Source organism: Ctenopharyngodon idella, chromosome 16 (genome assembly GCF_019924925.1).
Source record: "Ctenopharyngodon idella isolate HZGC_01 chromosome 16, HZGC01, whole genome shotgun sequence".
Classification (NCBI taxonomy): Eukaryota; Metazoa; Chordata; class Actinopteri; order Cypriniformes; family Xenocyprididae; genus Ctenopharyngodon; species Ctenopharyngodon idella.
This window is the reverse complement of record NC_067235.1, coordinates 8,309,615-8,331,101: the sequence shown is the minus strand read 5'-3', so window position 1 is coordinate 8,331,101 and position 21,487 is coordinate 8,309,615. Positions and strand designations below refer to the sequence as shown.

The 21,487-nt window shown below is 38.0% G+C and overlaps 1 protein-coding gene across 2 annotated transcripts in view; it reads left to right on the top strand.

Annotated features, from left to right (window-relative positions):
• The window catches only part of enpp2 (ectonucleotide pyrophosphatase/phosphodiesterase 2), a 44,694-nt gene that overhangs the window by 6,966 nt on the left and 16,241 nt on the right, over positions 1–21,487 (top strand). Inside the window, exons 7-22 of one of the 2 annotated variants that reach the window (XM_051865318.1) lie at positions 6,506–6,585; positions 6,833–6,952; positions 7,817–7,872; positions 9,025–9,090; positions 9,586–9,658; positions 9,946–10,054; positions 10,145–10,270; positions 10,793–10,824; positions 11,281–11,408; positions 14,773–14,857; positions 14,958–15,045; positions 16,097–16,266; positions 17,420–17,465; positions 19,213–19,352; positions 19,675–19,810; positions 20,174–20,251. In XM_051865318.1, the coding sequence (XP_051721278.1) occupies positions 6,506–6,585; positions 6,833–6,952; positions 7,817–7,872; positions 9,025–9,090; positions 9,586–9,658; positions 9,946–10,054; positions 10,145–10,270; positions 10,793–10,824; positions 11,281–11,408; positions 14,773–14,857; positions 14,958–15,045; positions 16,097–16,266; positions 17,420–17,465; positions 19,213–19,352; positions 19,675–19,810; positions 20,174–20,251 (1,533 nt within the window). Of the gene's footprint in view, positions 1–6,505; positions 6,586–6,832; positions 6,953–7,816; positions 7,873–9,024; positions 9,091–9,585; positions 9,659–9,945; positions 10,055–10,144; positions 10,271–10,792; positions 10,825–11,280; positions 11,409–14,772; positions 14,858–14,957; positions 15,046–16,096; positions 16,267–17,329; positions 17,466–19,212; positions 19,353–19,674; positions 19,811–20,173; positions 20,252–21,487 lie in introns of both variants that reach the window. The other variant, XM_051865317.1, reaches the window with a different exon arrangement.

The following is a 21,487-nucleotide window of genomic DNA, read 5'->3' as shown; positions in this document are numbered from 1 at the left end:
GTAAGAAATTTGAGACCAGAAACGCATCACCTGACTGTGAGAGTAAAAAAAAAAAACTAACTACGCAATTGTTTGTAAGGAAGGTTGAGAATTATTAACGAATTTCTGTATCCAATACAGCTGTCATATGACAAAAGAACGAATGACTCAGACCCGAAGACTCGGGAGGTGAACTAATCATTTCTGTTTCCAGTACAGGCCTGTCACAGGATGAACGAACGTCTTGGTGACACAAGCTTTTTTACTGTAAATGTAAATTCAGTCCCATATAATCTAAAATGTTGCTAACCATGTTTTTTTTGAAAGTGCTTGCAATCACAGCTGCCTTTTTTTTTTTTTTTTTACTGTAAATTTTACAGGTTTACTTTTTTATGGTGTGAGAATCTGAAAACAATTTCCAAGCTCTGTTTTTGCTTAATATGACATGGGTTATCGTGGGCACTTGTCAAAGGGGTTTTCTGTTCCCCAGCACTGCCGTATCGCTCAATATAATAGGCCTTGACTTGAGGGAACTAAACATATTGGTTAGAAGAACGAATCACAAAAGGTCATAGCTTCATTAGGTTAGGGTTAGGAGTAGAGATCGACCGATATGGGTTTTTCTATAACCGATGCCGTTTAGAGGTCAGGGTCAGCCGATGGCCGATATGTGCTGCCGATTTTTAGGGCCGATATCTTGAAGTTTTCCCCTTCATTTGCATGCTAAAATGTCACACTAATAATAAGTGGATGCACAACATTTCTAAACTTAACATCATTTATTGAACACTGACTTGATTTACATAAAAGTTTTAGAGCATTTATCAAGCTGAATTTTTCAAGTTTGTTGGAACATAAATGTAAACTTAAATATACATTTAAATAAAAATAAATACAACTTTATAAATAAAAATCAATTAAAAACTTTGTCATGTTGCACAGCCTTGTATGCAAGGACAGTGCTAAACTCTTAGTGATTTCTGACATTCTTGACGGTTAACGTTAGACAGGTTTAATGAGGATAATAACTGTGCGACATATATATATAGTCATTGGTCGGAACACATCACTTTATTAGGCTGATGTCCATTTTTATTCGCATTACACAGTTGATGGAAACACACGCAGATGCGCATATTCTTGAGCTGAATTTTCATTAATGCAAAGTTGGATGGAAACCCGGCTATTATCTGCATCAAACCATGCTTCCGAACAAATGTCATATACTTCTGCGCAGTGGCGTAGCGCAAATCCGCGGGGCCCCCCGCGAGCCGAAAGTTCGAGGCCACCCGAAGGAAGGTTCAACCAAGAAGGGGAGCCAATGGATATCACACAAGAAGCAACGTGCAAACTTTGCGGAAAAGTTATGCCGGTAAAAGCTTAACCTCGGTCAGTATTCAAAGTGAAAGTCAAAGTGACGGAGCTGCCTGACGCTGCATTAACGGAGCATTTTCTCTCAGAGACGAATTTCAACATAATATGCTGATAACGGTATATAACTGTCTTAATTTATTCCATAATTTCCTTTGTGGCCCGTACATATAGTGAAAAAAATGAGAAGAATAGTATTTTGTGTTAAACAGCTTGTTTGTTTGTTTGTTTTTTGTTTTTTAAAGTTGGTGAAGTAGCCTAAAGCTGCTCTTAATTTTCATTTATGACTGCAGTGTTAGGAAATATTATAGACTGTTAATAATTTTAATTATAGGTCTAATTCATTGTATAATAGACCTAAAAAATGTTTAAAACATTTTCAAAGAGGAGCTGATAGCCTAATCTTTTATTATCGCTGTGAAATTAATGCGGGGCAAATTTATTATAATATTAATTTAATAATAAAAGTAGCTTACCTAATAGTAATAATAATAGACTAGAAGAATGTAACAGGCTTACATTAATTGGAAATGCCAAATCCTCTTAATATTGACAATATTTGTCGGAGTAACATAGCCCTCAATCACGCTTCAGTGTTTGTCAGAGCTGCCCCAAGCACAGAGTGAAATTCTCTGACTCCGATACAGGAAAAATAAAACAGAACTTATAACATTGGGGCTAATATGTTAGCAAGCAAGCTGCTGGTAGTTTTGGACTACAGTCCTTAAAGTTAACTACAAGTAAGCGAACCTTCAACCAGCTGTAGCATTATGCCAGTTCCCGACGGTTCTATGCTATCCGTTGTTTCTTTCACTAAGTGAAGCAACACTTCATAGTTTACTAGTAATATATAGTAAATATATGGCCATAGGACTTTGAAATATCAGAATTTAAGCCTTAGGCTACCTTTATCTCCCATGACTGTTGTTGAATCTTCCAAAAGTTTCAATTCACATGCGGCAGCAGCACATTCCACCGCACCAATAACACAGGGCTGCCCGCGGACGTGCCTGGCTTTAAATCGGCGCTACTAAACACGGATGTCGGCCGATGCCGATATATTAAAAAAGACAAATATCGGCCCGATATATCGGTCGACCTCTAGTTAGGAGTTTATAAAATTGATAGGACCCTGGGAAAATGAGTCCCGACCTTTTAAAAAAGTTTACTTAATGTGTGTTAACTGACCATTGAACTGGAAAACATAGAAACCTGGGAACATAAGACCCTTTTTCATGTGTTCAATATGTACCATATAAATCTGGGGAACATAGGACCATGGGATATGCTTACAAATGTGCTATGTAACCACATAATTGCCATTTAGTAATTTTCTTTTTTTTTTTTTTTTGAACTCAAGTCAGGTCAAATTTATTTGTATAGAGCTTTTCACAATATATTGTGTCAAAGCAGCTTTACATAAAATCATAATGTCAATGTTTATAATATCTTAATATCATCATACCTTATAGTTGCAATTAGCAGAGTAGAGCTGGGCGATAATATAGTTTACGTTTTGCGATGATACAAGCAATCAAGCAGTTAAGATTAGAATATATATCACTTTGCATAAGTGTACTGTATGTATGCGGATAAAGATGGATATAGTCAAGTCACCTGCATTTATATAGTGCTTTTTACAATACAGATCGTTTCAAAGCAGCTTTACAGTGATAACAGGAAAATGATTTAATGATGCAAACAGAGTTCATTGCAGATCGTGGATGGATGACAGTTGACAGGATGAACACACGTTGAAGGTTGGTAAACTCACACACAGACGACTAAGCACGGAGACTGGGGAAATACCCTGGAGTGGAACAGGTAAGTATCTAAGAAGTCTTGGAGATCAACATGAATAGTCCTTTGTATAAACGAGACCGGACAACTGAGGGAGGTGAGTGGTGTGCTTAAATGTCTGGTGTGATGAGGTGCTGATGGGGAACAGGTGTGTGTGATTAGCTGATGGTGGAGTGAGTGCAGGTGAGGGCCAGGGAGGATGATGGGAAATGGAGTCCAGGACAGACGGAGACTGTGACAGTCATCTCTGGACTCTGGTCGTGGGCTGACACAGACACAGGAACTGATTCGCGGACTCTGGAGAAGGAACTGATTCGCGGACTCTGGAGAAGGAACTGATTCGCGGACTCTGGAGAAGGAACTGATTCGCGGACTCTGGAGAAGGAACTGATTCGCGGACTCTGGAGAAGGAACTGATTCGCGGACTCTGGAGAAGGAACTGATTCGCGGACTCTGGAGAAGGAACTGATTCGCGGACTCTGGAGAAGGAACTGATTCGCGGACTATTATGGCTGAGGGCTCAGGCGTGGCGGCGGCCATCTTGCGACGAGGCTCTGTAGTGGTGGACATTTTGTGACAAGGCTCTGGAGTGGCGTTAGCTGCTGTAGCTGGAAGGAAGGCAGACTTTAGTGCTGACCTGACAGATCTTAACATCGGGTCGACTACCGTGGCCCTCAGGTCAGCGCTGTTTGAAGCCCATTTGCGTCCTCAGGGAAATACAGGCAGGCAGAAATGGGCAGATTCGTTGGAAGGGTATGTGGAGGGAACCAGCGGGTAGTGAACTGACCAGGCCACGTGTGTTTTTGATAGGGCTGGATAAGGAGGATATTTTCTTTCTTTAACATTTCCACCTCAAAATTAGAACCATTTAAATAGAGAATAAGATTAATAGACTCGACTAGAGAGAAATAACAGGCAGGTTCGCTATAGTGAATAGTATCCTTATCCAGACCCATCAGAAAACATGCATTAAGGAGAGCATCTGGCCAGCCCTGACAAGAGAGCTCAGAAAACTCCTCCACATACCTCTCCAGCGGACGACCATTCTGCCAGAGACGCCACAGGCGGTCCACCGCCAAGATGGTGTTCTTGGGGTCGGCTGGATCAGTTGGGAGGAGAAAGAGGCCCATGGTGTTGTTGTTTGTTGCTGTGTTGATCCGGTCTTCTGTTACGGACAGATGGGATGGAGACACAGAGGTGAACGTAGAGGGATGTTTATTTAACAAACAGCAGGGTAAACACAGTAAATGCAGGGGAGTGGGTAGAAGATGGAATCTTAGTGAGGTGGTAGCTGAACACGGATACAGTCCTTTGTCTTACAGGTTTGCAGATCGTGGATGGATGGATGACAGTTGACAGGTTGAACACACGTTGAAGGTGGGTAAACTCACACACAGACGACAAAGCACTGAGACTGGGGAAACACGCTGGAGTGGAACAGGTAAGTATCTTAGAAGTCTTGGAGATCAGCATGAATAGTCCTTCGTATAAACGAGACCAGACAACTGAGGGAGGTGAGTGGTGTGCTTAAATGTCTGGTGTGATGGGGTGCTGATGGGGAACAGGTGTGTGTGATTAGCTGATGGGGGAGCGAGTGCAGGTGAGGGCCAGGGAGGATATTGGGAATGGAGTCCAGGACAGACGGAGACTGTGACAATTACATTTGAAATATATATATATATAATGTCAATTTTGAGGTTGTGAGGGATAGACTTACAGCCTTTATATATATATACAGTGCCCTCCACAATTATTGGCACCCTTAGTAAATATGAGCAAAGGTGGCTATGAAAATAAATCTGCATTGTTTATCCTTTTGATCTTTCATTAAAAAAATTCACAAAATTCTAACCTATCACTGAAGTAAAACAATTGAAAATGGGGGGAAAAGCTCATTATGAAATAAATGTTTTTTTCTAGTTCACGTTGGCCACAATTATTGGCACCCAATTATTGCAACGTCCTTTTCCCAAGATAACAGCTCTAAGTCTTCTTCTAAAATGCCTGATGAGTTTGGAGAACACCTGACAAGATATCCGAGACCATTCCTTCATACAGAATCTCTACAGATCCTTCAGATTCCCAGCTCCATGTTGGTGGTGCTTCTCTTCAGTTCACTCCACTCATTTTCTTTAGGGTTCAGGTCAGGGGACTGGGATGGCCATGGCAGAAGCTTCATTTTGTGCTCAGTGACACATTTTTGTGTTGGTTTTGATGTTTGTTTTGGATCATCGTTCCGATGGAAGATCCAATCACGGCCCATTATAAGATTTCTAGCAGAAGCAGTCAGGTTTTGATTTGTATCTGTTAGTATTTGATAGAATCCATGATGCCATGTATCTGAACAAGATGTCCAGGACATCCAGCAGAAAAATAGGCCCACAACATTAAAGATCCAGCAGTATATTTAATCGTGGACATGGGGTACTTTTTATCAATGTGTGCACCAAACCCATCTGGTGGGTTTGCTGCCAAAAAGCTCTTATTTTAGTTTCATCTGACCATAGAACCAGGTCCCTTTTGAAGTTCTAGTCTTGTCTGACAACTGAATATGTTGGAGATTGTTTCTGGATGAGAGCAGAGGATTTTTCTTGAAACCCTCCTGAACAACTTGTGGGGATGTAGGTGCTGTTTGATAATTTTTTTAGGCTTTCTGAGACTCAAGACTCATCTAATCTCTGCAATTCTCCAGCTGTGATCCTTGGAGAGTCTTTGTCCACTCAAACTTTCCTCCTCACCGCGCATTAGGGCGATTTAGACACACATCCTCTTCCAGGCAGATTTATAACATTTTTAGTTGATTGGAACTTTTTAATTAATTCTTATAGCCATTTTCTATTTTGTGAAGCTCAACAATCTTTTCAGAACTATATTCTTTGGTTTTTCTCATTTTGATGAATGATTAAGGGAATTTGGCCTTTATGTTTACACATATTTGTACTCCTGTGGAACAGGAAGTCATGGCTGGACAATTTCATGCTCCTAGTCACCCTGGTGTGCTAAAAAAATGTAAATATGAATGGGAATATACTTCAGAGATATTTTACTCATAAGAATTTCTAGGGGTCCCAATAATTGTGGCCAACATGTATTGGAGAAAAACATTTGTTTCATAATGTGAGTTTCCACCCACTTTCAATTGTTTTACTTCGATGAAAGGTTAGAATTTTGTGATTTTTTTTTTTGAATGAAAGAGCAAAAGGATAAACAATGAAGATTTATTTTCACAGCCGCCTTTGCTCATATTTACTAAGGGTGCCAATAATTGTGGAGGGCACTGTATATATATATATATCTATACCAAATTAATACCTTTGATTGAGATTTCTAAAATGACTTGTCATATCTCTTGTAGGATCATGTGGAACCCATGCACCATACATGAGACCTATGTACCCCACCAAAACCTACCCGAATTTGTATACAATTGCAACGGTATGTATTCATTTTGTGTACCCTCTGTTACATTTGCCCATAAGTTTGCAGAATCTGCAAGATGTTTATCTTTTTTTGCACTTTTTTTTTTTTTTTTTTTTACATTTTTAGGGTACCTTTGTTTAATGATAGGATTCAAATTCTACAAGGGGGATGTAAACTTACGAGCACAACTTTATATTATAATATTTCTGTTGCATCTTAAAGTTTGATTTAAACATTTTTCTTTTGTTTTTCTTTGCTTTAGGGGCTTTATCCTGAGTCACATGGAATTGTGGGTAATTCCATGCATGACCCTGGCTTTGATGCTAACTTTAACTTCCGTGGGAAAGAAAAGCTCAACCATCGATGGTGGGGAGGACAACCTGTGAGTTACCCTTCCATATTTTTTTTTAAAGGGATAGTTCATCCAAAAATGAAATTCTGTCATCATTTACTCACATTGTTCCATAAGAACCATGAAAGTAATCTATAGAATTTTTGCACTATATTCCAATTCTTTTGGAGCTGTATGATAGCTTTATGTGACAAACAGGCTGAAATTGAAAGTTTGTTTTTACAAAGTGACCTCGCCAACTACTGGCCTGGCATGCATAATACAGCGTTTTTAGTCTTCAACTATCAAAGGTCAGTCCAGTCATGTACATATGTGTAGACTACTTTGAGTCATATTCATGTTCCCATTTTAAACAGTGAACCCTTGTCTTAGAACTAGTACCTCACTGGCACGGTTTTATGGAACAGCAAGCAGTGGAATCATGTGCATAATGTCAGATTGCCAGACAGCTTTTTAGATCTATGATCATGTGCGAGCTACATGAAGAAAAAGGGGGACATCTCCAACACATATGTCAGCTATTAGCCCAACAGCTGGAATCAATTCTTAGTTTTCACTGAACTTTATTTCTTCTGGCTGATTCTAGACACCACTGACTGAGCTGTGACGGTAAATGAGGCCATCATGGATGAAACTTACACAGTCTCATCACTGCAGTTTGAAAAGTTCTGCCAAAAACTTGTGAAAATTACCCAACACATAGAACAGTTGTCTCTCATTTGTGAATTGTGATCCCTAAACTTTTTTTCTCCAGTGATCTATCAGATTGTCTAATGTATGAAATGAGAGACAGATTGTTTTCTTAGAAACATGAAAGAAAAAACTATTTTTTCACAGAAGACACAGTAGTACAACATATGTTTTCTCTAATAACACTTTTTCTTCCATTTCTAGATCTGGATAACAGCAGTGAAACAGGGAGTAAAGGCTGGTACGTTTTTCTGGCCAGTGTAAGTCAACATGATCCAAACTCAAATGCAAACAATGTCTTTTTGATGGTCATTTGTAACTTTATTCTATAACATGCCTAATTAAATAACTCATTCCGTACTGTTTATGTTATGGACATGAGTGATACCTCAAATCATGTGGCTTGTTGAGGAGAGGTTTGCAGTCTCACAATTTCAGCCTGATGGAATTTTAAACTGCAGAAAGTATTCCATACACTTACAATGAACACAGGATTTATCAATCATGCGGGACCATAATGTCATAGAGACTTAGGTCCTAGATGGACCTATGTGGGCACGTTGTGGGCCAGTAAAACAAACATCAAACATCACCATAGAAACCACAAAGCAATGGCATGTAGAGTTTTGCACAGGCAAGCACCACTCACATTTTCTTACAAGGACATGAAAATTACAACTGAATTGCACAAGTAAGATTTCATACGACAGAGGAAATCACATGCATGTTTTTGTTCTATGTGCTCTCTGGCACGTCCTAGGCTTTCCTAGGAATGAAACACAAAGCTCTCCTCATCTGCACTCACTGAGGGCTTTCAGACTGCATTTTTTTCACTCAGGCATAGAAAGAGACAGCTTCAACTGTTTTGCTAGCAATTTGTGAGAAAAGGTCCTATATACAGAAATCAAGGCCCTGCATACTTTAGATGCATACTGAAATCAGCAAATTGGAAGGGCAAAGCTGCTTTTCAGAGCTACTTTCTCTGGCCTCAAAGCTGGAGGAAATTAAATTGGCTATTCTTATCTAAGCTAGTAGGTTGAGGGAGCCTGAGCTTAGTGCGTAAATTTACCTAATGTTGATACAACTGGACAGGAGGTCAGGATGAGTGGAGGTGGTAGTGGGGAAAGGGTTTCCTGTAGAGATTGATTGAAATAATCTTTCTTGCTTCCTTGTCCCTTGATACCCTATATAAACTCTACATTCATATGTGCTGTGCAGGCCTCAAACTAAGAAACAAAGGATTGCCAAATTAACTGCCCAACTGACAGCTCTGAGAAAAATTCAGCAATATATGCTTTAAATTTGCCTGAATATGTTGACTGAAGTATTTTAAAGGGCTATTTTTGTGCATGTTCTGTCTTTATGTAGTATGTATGTGTTTGCACCAATTCTGATGTGTGGTATATTAACAGTGGCATTCCATTGGAAAGAAGAGTTCTGACTATGTTGCAATGGCTTCACCTTCCTGATGCGGAGAGGTCAGTATGTACTATTCATTGTAAACACCCCCCTAAATGCTTTGTTAACATTCATTTTTGGTTTAGCATTTTACATCTGATAAGGGTTTCAGAATTGGGTGGGGCAAAATGGCTCGATAGCGCCACCTATAAATTTTCAACAAAGTGCCCCTCGCGCTACGTTTCACGTACAAGTATGAAATTCGGTACACACATGTACCAGCCCAATACCTACAATAAAGTCTCTTGGAGCAAAATCTGAAACCGAACAGGAAGTCAGATATTTTGAATTTTCTTAGCAAAATTGTGTCATTTCCACACGTTGTACTTTAATTAGTTTTTAGTTGCTTTAATGTTAGACTTAATCTTAATCTTAGACTAATGTTTGCCTTATAGTAACTGTGGCCTTGTAGATAGTACTATTTACTAGTACTAGATACTATTTGTTTTTTTGTATTTTTGTGTTTGTTTTTGTTTTTTTGGGTTAAAAGGTAACAGGTGTCTGTGTTTTTGCAGGCCATATGTTTATGCAATGCATTCTGAACAGCTAGATACCTATGGCCACAAACTAGGACCCCATAGCACCGAGGTAAGCAGAGTGTACAGGAATCATATAGTTCAGGAGATCAGTTGTCTGACCTTGTCTCTTACAACAGCTTCAGTCACACACATATTTCATCTAAACATATATAGTCATGTTGCAAATGTAGCAGTAATTGCAAACAAACTCTCAGCCCGAATACAGACTCACTGCAAACACTGCTTACATTCACTAACCATAGTGTGTCAATTCAAACTTTCCTCAAGTAAATTTGAAATTTGAAGTCTGTTGATGTTTCACCTTGAGCATTATACTAATGTTGCTTCATTCTACAGCTTGACAGTGCACTGAGGGAGATTGATAAGGTGATTGGTCAGCTGATGAATGGCCTGAAACAGATGAAACTGCACCGTTGTGTCAATATCATCTTGGTTGGAGACCATGGTACTACATTTAGAAGTCTTGGTTTGGAGTTTCTAGTGATGATACCCTTTTTTTTTTGCATATCAATTATAAATGTCTTTTCTTCTTCAGGCATGGAGGAAGCTCATTGTGACCGCACAGAGTTCCTAAGCTCTTACATGTCCAACACAGAGGACATCATCCTAATTCCTGGCTCTCTGGGAAGAATCAGAGCCCGAAATCCAAACAACTCTAAATGTTAGTAATTAAAAAGCAGAATGAGAATTATAGCCTGTCCTGGTCTAGTTGCATCAGAAATCACAGAATTTTTTTGTGAATATATCCTTAGTGTCTGAACAAACTGGGTACAACCAGAGCAAAACAGTCTAAGAGGGGAAAAGATTTTCTTTTTTTTTTCTTCTTCTTTTTTTTTTTACACATTTTGTTAAAAGTTTGTGTTGTTTTGTTTTAAGTCAATATGAAATCAAAATTGGCTACAATGTTTTTTTTCCTAATTCTCACAATTTATCAGCACACATTAGTCCTTAAAAAATGTTTCCCTAAGTTTTATAATAGCTTACTGTGCCTAAATGACTTTTCCTTTTTGGCTGATGTCACCTAGGCTGTGTGGGCTGTTGGTTGATGTTAATGAAATGTCACATTACAAGAGAAAATTCAATTGAGCATATGACTTAGTGAGGAAACTGGAATAGAGTATAATTCTAGAAATTATTTCATTTAAAAACAATTACATTTTTCTCTCTATTTTCTTCTCTCTAGATGATGCAAAAGCAGTTGTAGCAAACCTTACAGTGAGTGACATTCTTTAAAATGCTTTACAATGATATACTTACTGTAACTTTACATCATATAAATACTTTACTAAGCCTTTTATAAGAAACCATAACATTTTAAACAAGCTTTATAGTGGGCCCAAAATGTGACACTTTCAGGTTGTCAAAATTAGTAAGACTTGTCCTTAGTTAATGTAAGACCTAAACCTGTGGTTACTCTCCTGCCACACCTCTGTGAACTTGAGGGGAACTTACTTTATTCAACCACTAAAAAGTTGGTTAAAACCACTAAAAGTTAGTTTTGAGGAAATTCCAGCATTATTTGTGTGACTCTAGTCTCCATAGTCTCTAAATACCTTTTGGGACCACTGTATATTGATTATTTGAATGGTTTAATTTAAAATGTATGTGGGATATTTTGGTACAGAATGCACTGTTCTACATCACCAAACATGAAACTTGGTTCTCCTACAGTGTAAAAAGCCAGACCAGCACTTCAAACCATACTTGAAGCAGCACCTTCCCAGACGTTTGCACTATGCCAACAACCACAGAATCGAGGAGATTCACTTGATGGTTGAGAGGAAATGGCACATAGCACGGTAAATAACCTAACACATAATTAAATATCAGTCTTCATCGTTAAAATGAATAAGTTTGTGAATGTTTCTTATAAGATACTCAAAGAAAAAATTCTTAAAGGATTAGTTTACTTTCAAATGAATATTAGCCCGAGCTCAAGCCACCCTAGGTGTATATGACTTTCTTCTTTCTGATGCTATATTGCCAAAAGTTTTGGGACGCCTGGCTTTACGTGCACATAAATTTTAATGACATCCCATTCTTAATCCGTAGGGTTTAATATGGAGTTGGCCCACCCTTTACAGCTATAACAGCTTCAACTCTTCTGGGTAGGCTTTCCACAAGGTTTAGGAGTGTGTTTATGGGAATTTTTGACCATTCTTCTGGAAGCGCATTTGTGAGGTCAGGCACTGATGTTGGACGAGAAGGCCTGGCTCGCAGTCTCCGCTCTAATTCATCCCAAAGGTGTTCTATCGGGTTGAGGTCAGGACTCGTTCCTCCACACCAAACTCACTCATCACTCATCTTTATGGACCTTGCTTTGTGCACTGGTGCGCAGTCATGTTGGAACAGGAAGGGGCCATCCCCAAACTGTTCCCACAAATTTGGGAGCACAAAATTGCCCAAAATGTCTTGGTATGCTGAAGCATTAAGAGTTCCTTTCACTGGAACTAAGGGGCCAAGCCCAACCCCTGAAAAACAACCCCACACCATAATCCCCCCTCCACCAAACTTTACACTTGGCACAATGCAGTCAGGCAATTGCCATCGGATTGCCAGACAGAGAAGCGTGATTCGTCAATCCAGAGAACACGTCTCCACTGCTCTAGAGTCCAATGGTGGCGTGCTTACACCACTGCATCTGACGCTTTGCATTGCGCTTGGTGATGTAAGGCTTGGATGCAGCTGCTTGGCCATTGAAACCCATTCCATGAAGCTCTCTACGCACTGTTCTTGAGCTAATCTGAAGGCCACATGAAGTTTGGAGGTCTGTAGCTATTGACTTGCTGAAAGTTGGCAACTTCTGCGCACTGTGCGCCTCTGCATGCGCTGACCCCGTTCTGTGATTTTACGTGGCCTACCACTTCGTGGCTGAGTTGCTATTGTTCCCAATTGCTTCCACTTTGTTATGATACCACTAACAGTTGACCGTGGAATATTTAGTAGTGAGGAAATTTCACGAATGGACTTACTGCACAGGTGCCACGCTTGAATTCACTGAGCTCCTGAGAGCGACCCATTCTTTCACAAATGTTTGTAGAAGCAGTCTGCATGTCTAGGTGCTTGATTTTATACACCTGTGGCCATGGAAGTGATTGCAACACCTGAATTCAATGATTTGGAGGGGTGTCCCAATACTTTTGGCAATATAGTGTATATTAATAAATATCCTGATGCATCCGAGCTTTATAATGGCAGTGAAAAGGGGGCACGAGTATGAGCTGAAGAAAGTGCTTCCATCCACATCCATCCATCATAAACGTGTACTCCACACAGCTCCGGGGGGTTAATAAAGGCCTTCTGAAGTGAATTGTTGTGTTTGTGTAAAAAAATATCCATATTTAACAAGTTATGAAGTAAAATATCTAGCTTCCTCCAGACCGCCTTCCGTATTCAAGATAAAAAAAAACTGATAGAAGATTTTTTTTGCTGTGTATTATGCTACTCAGTTGCTACCTTTTTATTTTAGCCCTTAACTTCAGACACTTAAAAGCACACCATAGTGAAATGAAAAGCTGTGAACTCTTAAACAGAAAATCAATGAGGTCACTGAAATTACCCAGAGGTTTACAACACTTCCACCATAGATGAGAATGCAGAAAAAGAGAGGCTGGTCCAGAGACGGTTCCTCACAGCCGTGTTGGGACACCCTCCTTCGTTTGCTTTGGCTGACACTAGAGCCCTAATGAAAGAAAGCTTTCAGGCAGACTGGTAGAGATATAGTCCTGTCTAATCGGTGGCACCAGAGTCGTGAAGTGAACTACTTCATATAGCAGTCTCACCTGGCCTGTAGGTCCTTGCATGAAGCAGACAGTTAAATCAACTACTCAGGTTTTACAAAATGAAATAGTATATTTATGAGCAGGTATCTTGTTATTTAAAGATGCTGCATGCTTTGGGGACTAAGACATATTGCTGGAATCTCTGGATTTAACATAGTGTCTGATTTACACTGATTAAAAATGGACAGTTTACAGCACAGTGATTACTGAGGTTAAGTGAGCTTCAGTCGAGCCATTTGGCTCTAGCACACAGCTTCACTCAGCATGTTCAGTGATTTCTAAATACTGATTTATGCTAGGGAATTTAAACACTGGACTTTTATGTTCAGTATTTATGTTAATGTATGTAAGCATGGCATCTGCAACATTACCAACTGATAGACTTGTGACCCACTCTAATAAATAAATATTTAGACAAATTCTTATGTGGTGGTGGGAAAAGGTTTTCAGAATGGATACTGAGTTTAGTTTTTAACTGCAGCTGTGCTGCAAGTGTGTGCTAGAGAAAGCCATCTTGTAATTGCTGCCAATTCCATAAACACATAAAAACCCTCGAACAAGTATCCAAACTTGCATCAAGTATGGAAAAGGACAAAGGGAATAATTAGGGCAATTTTGGGCTTCACTGCACAGGATATCACTCACTGCTCTTATCTGATAAACTGAAGGCAAACTGTTAAACTGGTAAACTGTTTATTGCCTAATGTGTTTCTCTTTATTACTGGCTATTTGCTTGTATGTTTTGAGGCTATATTTATTTATTTGAAAATAAAGTGAAAAAAGTGTTTTAAATTATTATTAATGTGTAATTATTAAAAAAAAACTACTTATGATTAAACGTAATTAAAATTAAAGTAATTAAAAAAAGTTTTAAAAAATTAAATATTTAAAGTAGTTAAACATTTGTTTAGAAGTGTTCACTAGCATTTCTTTTCATCGTTGGCATCAAAATTAGAATCATTGCATTTCACTGTTGTTTGGTCATGGATACTGACAATACTAACTCCTAGTACCCCATCATGATGCATTGAGAATCATTTTGTAACCAAATTGTTATCCTTTGAAACGTAATTAAAGCAAACCAGTGAACATTCACACCTTTATTCTTATGGATAGCATGACATCAAAACTGTAAATTGTGTGTGCGTGTGTGCGTGTGAGATCCATTCAATAAGAACAAAAATGTAGAACACGATTTGATTTTATTCGATCACAAATGAAATTACTTGCACCAGTGCACATTCACTGATAAAACTGAGAAGTCCTGCCATACTTTTTTTTCTAGTTGAATGATTTGTTAAATACACTAGTACAACAGGTTTTGAATGTTGACTTTAACTACTGCTGCATGTCTCCTCCTAATGTGTCTTGTCTGAAACAGAAAGTTCTATGAAACAAAAAGGAATCATGGCAAATGTGGGTTTGCTGGTGATCACGGATATGACAATAAGATCAACAGCATGCAGGTTTGTTGTTTGAATAGCTTTTTTCATGGCTACAGCTAAAAGTGTTATGTTAAAGTTTTGTGGTACATTAGTTACTTACTTTGGCCTTTTTTTTTTTCAGACTATTTTCCTTGGATATGGACCAGCTTTTAAATTCAAGACAAAAATCCCACCGTTTGAGAATATTGAGCTTTACAATGTCATGTGTGGTGAGAAAATTACCTTTCTCTAGACTTGATCCTGACTACAACATTCTGTACGCCAGTCATTACTAGTGGGTTACCATGATCTTCACTTTAGAATTAATTATACGTTATGCATTATTCATATTAATTATGAACCTGTATATAGTAGTTCTCTGGGAGGTATGAAAAAAATAGTAGTTACTGATTAGCTAATAGTGAACTACCACCTTCAACTGAGCACTATTACTTACTAATTCATTAATCAGAGTTTCTTGTTAGTTAATAGTAGTTACTAGAGTGTTAATAATGCATTACTCATTTGTTCCTGTGTAGTTATTCATTAATGAAGGATCAGTATTCTAAAGTGTTACCCAACATTCATTTTCAGTTTAAGTACAGAAATCCAACCAAAATTATGCAAGCTCAAAATATATCCACTCCCAAAGCAAATACAAAAATTTTGAATAAGCATTTTCTGATATAAGCAGCATAAAAACTCTGAAAAGTTAAAAACTGTTTTTCTGTATTAATTAATGTACTAATGCAGGGGTGGCAAACGTCAGTCCTGGAGAGGCACAGTCCTGCAGAGTTTTGCTTCAACTCTAATCAAACACACCTGAACAAGCTAATCAAGGTCTGAAGGGTTACTAGAAAGCTACAGGCAGGTGAGTTTTTATCAGGGTTGAAGCTGAACTCTGCAGGACTGGGGCTCTCCAGGTTTAGAGCTCATCACCCCTGTACTAATGCATTAGTGGCATAGTGAGTAAAATGTGCATGAGACCTCTTCTGTCTGACGTCAGAGATCAGTTAGGATCTGGGATCGATTAAAAGTAAATGATTTCGTATACATTTAATTGAAATTTAAATAAATTCATTTCTATTTAGAAAATTAGATATACAATTTAAACGATTAAAAAATAATAAAAAAATAAAATTAAAAAAAAAGGAGCCGCAGCAAACGTAAAAATTTGCTCAGTACCATAACAACTGCATACTTGGCAATTCTAATAAAACTTGATTGTTTAATGCTTTACAATGTGTGTCACATAATTTTTTGCCTCCATGATCTTCCCAGATCTCCTTGGCTTGAAGCCGGCCCCTAACAATGGTACCCATGGTAGCCTTAACCAGCTCCTAAGGACCCCTGTATACATACCCAGCATGCCTGAAGAAGTGTCCAAGCCAAACCCTGCAGGACTAGTCACAGCTATTAATGATGATCTGGGCTGCACCTGTGAAGACAAGGTCAGCAATAGAGTACTTTCAGATCTTTATGAATCTTCTTACACTTCTGTTAAGAAAGGTTTTTTCTAAACACTTAAAAGCTAGGTTATTATTGGTATTTGCTGAGGCAAGCATCGCTATTACTGTTGATTATAATTACCATAATATCCAACTTTGGTACATAATTTGTCCCTATTGTGCTATTACTTTTCTAATTTGACTTTTAATTTTTATCTGGCAGACAATAAATCAAGCAAAAAACATCTCTTTCACTGAAGTAGGGACCCATATCATATTTGGGGACCAGAATATCATTTGGTGATGGGCTTGTTTGTTTTTGGCTAGTAAGCAACAATTCAGCAATGTGCTGGCAACGACCCAGAACATCACTGCACTCACATAGCAAGCATTACTCATAATTCCTGAGAAATTATAGTTTTGCAGATTTAGTTCCTTCTGTTTGTTTCTGTTTTTAAAACTGACAATTCAGGATTATTGTGCAACATTTTATGACTGCAGTTTAAGGATGTAGATGGACAGATTCTAAAGCAGTCTTTACTGTTGCATTTCACATACTATCATAGTTTATTTTTAATTGCCGAAGCCCTCATAAAATCTTGTAAAGTGCTTCATGTGCATGTACCCATGCTTTTATCAGTTATCATTGTTGCATGCTTTAATGTCTGTAAGTTTTTCCCTTGTCCTGCTCAGAAACGATAGTTGGCTGCCATTGCTTTTCTCTTGAACTGCCTAGATCAGGGGTTTTCAAAGTTTCTTGAAGCCTCCCTAGCACTGCACATTTTGGATGTTTCTCTTATTGAACACACCCAGCTCTGGTCATGGAATACTTTACTATTTAGCTGATGACTTAATTCACTTGGGTTAAAGAAGAGAAATATCCAAAAATCTGTAGTGCTGGGGAGGCTCCAGGAACAGTTTGAAACCCCCTGGCCTAGATCATTTTGATATTTCCAATTCCTTGTATTGGATCATAGTAATTCCTCCCCTTGCCTCTGAAAGTGCTTTTGCCTTCTGCTCAGATGTAGATCTCTTGCTGGAGGTTTTCACCTTTAATCTTTTGCAGTTGCGTTCAAAAAGTAGGGGGCAGAGGGCATTGAAAGTGGCCCTTGTAAGAGGCTATAACCTGGAGTCACTGTGGCTCTGTCTGTTACAGAACAAAGTGGAAGAGCTCAATCAACGACTGAGACAAGTTATTGATGGTAACTAACTTCCCTTTTCTCTGGAATGGTTTAGTGATGCCAAACAGCTTTTTGATGTACAGTTAACAGTTAGCTGCTCTGGTTTATATTAAGTGTTATCTTAAAATTATTTGCCGATTGAACGGAAATAGCTGACCCAATTATACAACTCTGTCAGTATTTAGTCATTCTCATGTACTTTGCATGCTGTTTCCAAGAAACACTAAAGGAAAAAATGTATAATGCTCACTCTATTTCACACTCAATCTGTTTCATATAACGTCACTTCATAATGACCACAGCTTTCAAAAAACATGATCTGTCAAGTAGTTCATGTGACTTGTGTTCTATGTTCAAAGTCTTCTGGAGTCATTATATGTCAGAAGTTATTCACTGATAATTACATTATGCATTTAACAGACTTTTTATCCAAAACTACTTCCAAGTATGCAATGGCTAAAGGACAATATTGAAGCCTCAGTCCCCCTCAATTTCATTGTGTGGAAAAGATAATGATATTGCAGAGTTTTTCATTTTATGTTCCACAGAAGAAAGAAAGTCATATGGGAAACAGTGTTCTCAGTTTCATAATGAACCAAAGATATATTCAAACTTATTTTTATAAAATAAAAGGTCTTTAACGTTGGGTTTTCCACATCTCATAATAGCTTGTTTCTATTGGATGAATGCAGTGAACTCCATCTCTGCATGTGCTGTTTAGTGTGCATTTGGGAACGCAGTGGGCACCAGTTATGATTCATTTTCGCATAATTTCCAACATTTTCCAACCATTCATGATTACAGCATTTCACTAGATTTGTAAAATTAAGCACAACTGCACAACTCCATCAAGGGTTTAGCTCTTGCAAGTGTAGAAATTAGGACAAAACTATTGTAATTTCCCTACTGTAGTGTAAAGTAAAATAATATATATATATGAATTATTCATTTTCATTTATTTTACAGTGAATTTGTTTAGCAATATATGGCTATTACTATCATAGGAATATAATATAATGTAATATAATAAAATATAATATAATATAATATAATATAATATAATATAAGAGACCAAGGTCCACCCCCCCACAGTCTCACAAAATCTTGTGGGAAATACAGTGGAATAACTGTCAAGGTGTGGCTGTTCCAAAAAATAAAAAATAAATAAATAAATCAACAAAAGAACACACAGGAGATCACAGGAGAAAGCTTAGCAAAAATATATATATATAACATAGACTACGCTGAACAAAGCTGAGGGCTTAAATACACATGGGAAGCTAATTAACAGAAACTGAAACAGGTGTGTAATTCAAATCAGTTAACAATAGAAACAAACTAGTGGCGGGAAAATGAGAAAAAGAAAACTATAATTAAACAAAATCAGAACATACACATGACAATAACATGCTAGCAATTAATTGACAGAGTTTTTATTTTTGGGTGAACTAACCCTTGCCTGGCTTATTATTCAGCCAAAAACTTTTGTTCATTTTCAAAGCACAAATATTTTTTATTAAATTAATATAATTTTTGTCCATTTTAGTCCATGCAACCAAAACTTTCAATCTTCAAAACCTGCATAAAGGCAATTTAATCCATATGAATCAGGCACTTTAATCCGAGTCTTCTGAACAGAAATTATTGCTTTATGAAAATTTTTGGTTTTGTGGACTTTTATTTGATGTAGTAATGAATGAAATATTTTGTCATTCTGTTTTTCATATTAAGAGATTACTCCTGCTTTTTTTTCCCCCTCATTTTTTAGACAACAAGAATCTTCCTTATGGTCGTCCAGCGGTCATGTTCCGCACCAAATACTTCATCCTTCATCATAGTGACTACATTAGCGGCTACAGTGAAGCTTTGTCTATGCCTCTCTGGACATCTTATACTGTATCTAAGCAGGTACAGTTGACAAAACTATGGTAGTTTGTAGTCAATTCACAAAAAAAAAAAAAAAAAAAAGGGGTAATGTGTTGTCTGTTGTATTAGAGCAGGGGTGGGGAACATTGATCCTGGAGGGCCACTGTCCTGCAGAGTTTAGCTCCAACCCTACTTAAACACACCTGAAGCTAAACAAGGTCTTCAGGATTACTAAAGTTACAGGCAGGTGAGTGATTTTTTCAGGGTTGGAGCTAAACTCTGCAGGACAATGGCCCTCCAGGATCAACATTCACCACCCTTGTATTAGAGTCTAAACTTGACTGTGTGGCCTCTTCTGTTGCAGGTAGATTTCACCCCTCTGACTGAGGCTTTAAGTAACTGTGTTCGGCCTGATATTAGAGTTCCTTCTGCCTACAGTCAGTCCTGCTCAAGCTACCGTGCAGACAAACAGATCTCCTACAGCTTCCTCTATCCACCTCGTGAGACTTACTTCTCTCTCTATAGTGTACATCCTAGCCTAAGTAATTTCACATACTAAATCTAAGCCAATTCCAGAAACCAGCAAGACAGAATTAGTACAGGATTGGGCTTAATCTTAATTGGGCTTCTGTCTTGAAGATCAAGTTTATAGGACTCAAAACTTTGTAAGAGGATAAAATTAAAATGTATATCTCAATTGATAGAATTGGCCAAAACAAGGACTTATTTTTGTCTAGACTTGGCCAGAACATTGTTTTTATTACACAATTTTAGTGTGTTTTTAGTTTTGTGCTTTCACACAAAATTGTCTACAATATACAAAAATACAAAATATTTTCTTTTCATGATCTTATAATTGACAGAGCTTTCCTCCACTCTGGAACCGAGATATGATGCTGTTCTCATTACCAATACTGTACCAATGTATCCAGCATTCAAACGTAAGTGTACCTTTAATGCTTGCATTGATTCCACATTGAGTCAGTCAAGATTATAACAGCACTTCCACAATAATTTAAAGGCTTAGTTCACCAAAAAATTTAAATTATGTCATTAATTACTCGCCACACCCATAAGACCTTTGTTTATCTTCGGAACACAAATTAAGATATTTTTGATGAAATCTGAGAGGTATCTGACTCATCCATAGACAGCAATTTAACCACCACTTTCAAGGTCCAGAAAGGTACTAAAGACATTGTTAAAATTGTCAGCGTGACTACAGTGGTTCAACCTTAAAGCGACAAGAATACTTTTTGTGTGCAAAAACAAAACAAAAATAACGACTTTAATTCAACAACTTCTTCTCTACCCCGTGTCTCATGCGCAGTTGACGCAGTGAATGCAGTTCAGCGCTTCCATGTTTACATCCAAACGCCGACTTATTATTGGCCGGCTGCTGCATCAGCATCACACGCATGCATCATACTGCTCACGTGAGCAGCATCGGCCAATACTTCTAACGTAGAACCTGGAAGCGCTGAACGTAAACAGCATAAGAGAATGACACAGAAGGCAGGATATTGTTGAATAAAGTCGTTATTTTTGTTTTGTTTTTGTGCACAAAAAGTATTCTCGTCACTTCATAAAATTAAGGTTGAATCACTATAGCCACATGGACTATTTCAACGATGTCTTTGGTACCTTTCTGGAAAGTGGTGGTTAAATTGCTGTCTATGGACGAGTCAGATACCTCTCGGATTTCATCAAAAATATCTTAATTTGTGTTCCGAAGATGAACAAAGGTCTTACGGGTGTGGACCGACATGAGGGTGTGGGTAACACTTTACAATAAGGTTCATTAATTAACATTAGTTAACTACATTAGTTAACATGAACTAATAATGAACTGCACTTATACAGCATTTATTAATCTTTGGTAATGTAAATTGCAACATTTACTAAAAAATTATTAAAATATTGTTAAGTAAGCAATAAGGTACAAGAGGCTGTGCTGTATTGTGAATAAGTCACGGCTGAAGGGCATTGTTAGGCACGACGCGAAGCGGAGTGTCTGCAACCCCTTCAGCCGTGACTTATTCACGATACAGCACTAGCCTCGAGTACCTTATTGCTTTTACAAAACGGTTACCACACAATACAAATACTAAAGCCAAAAATTTGTTTCAATGCAACTTTCATAAAGTAAACTTTCACTAAAGCCTTCTTTCCGCTGG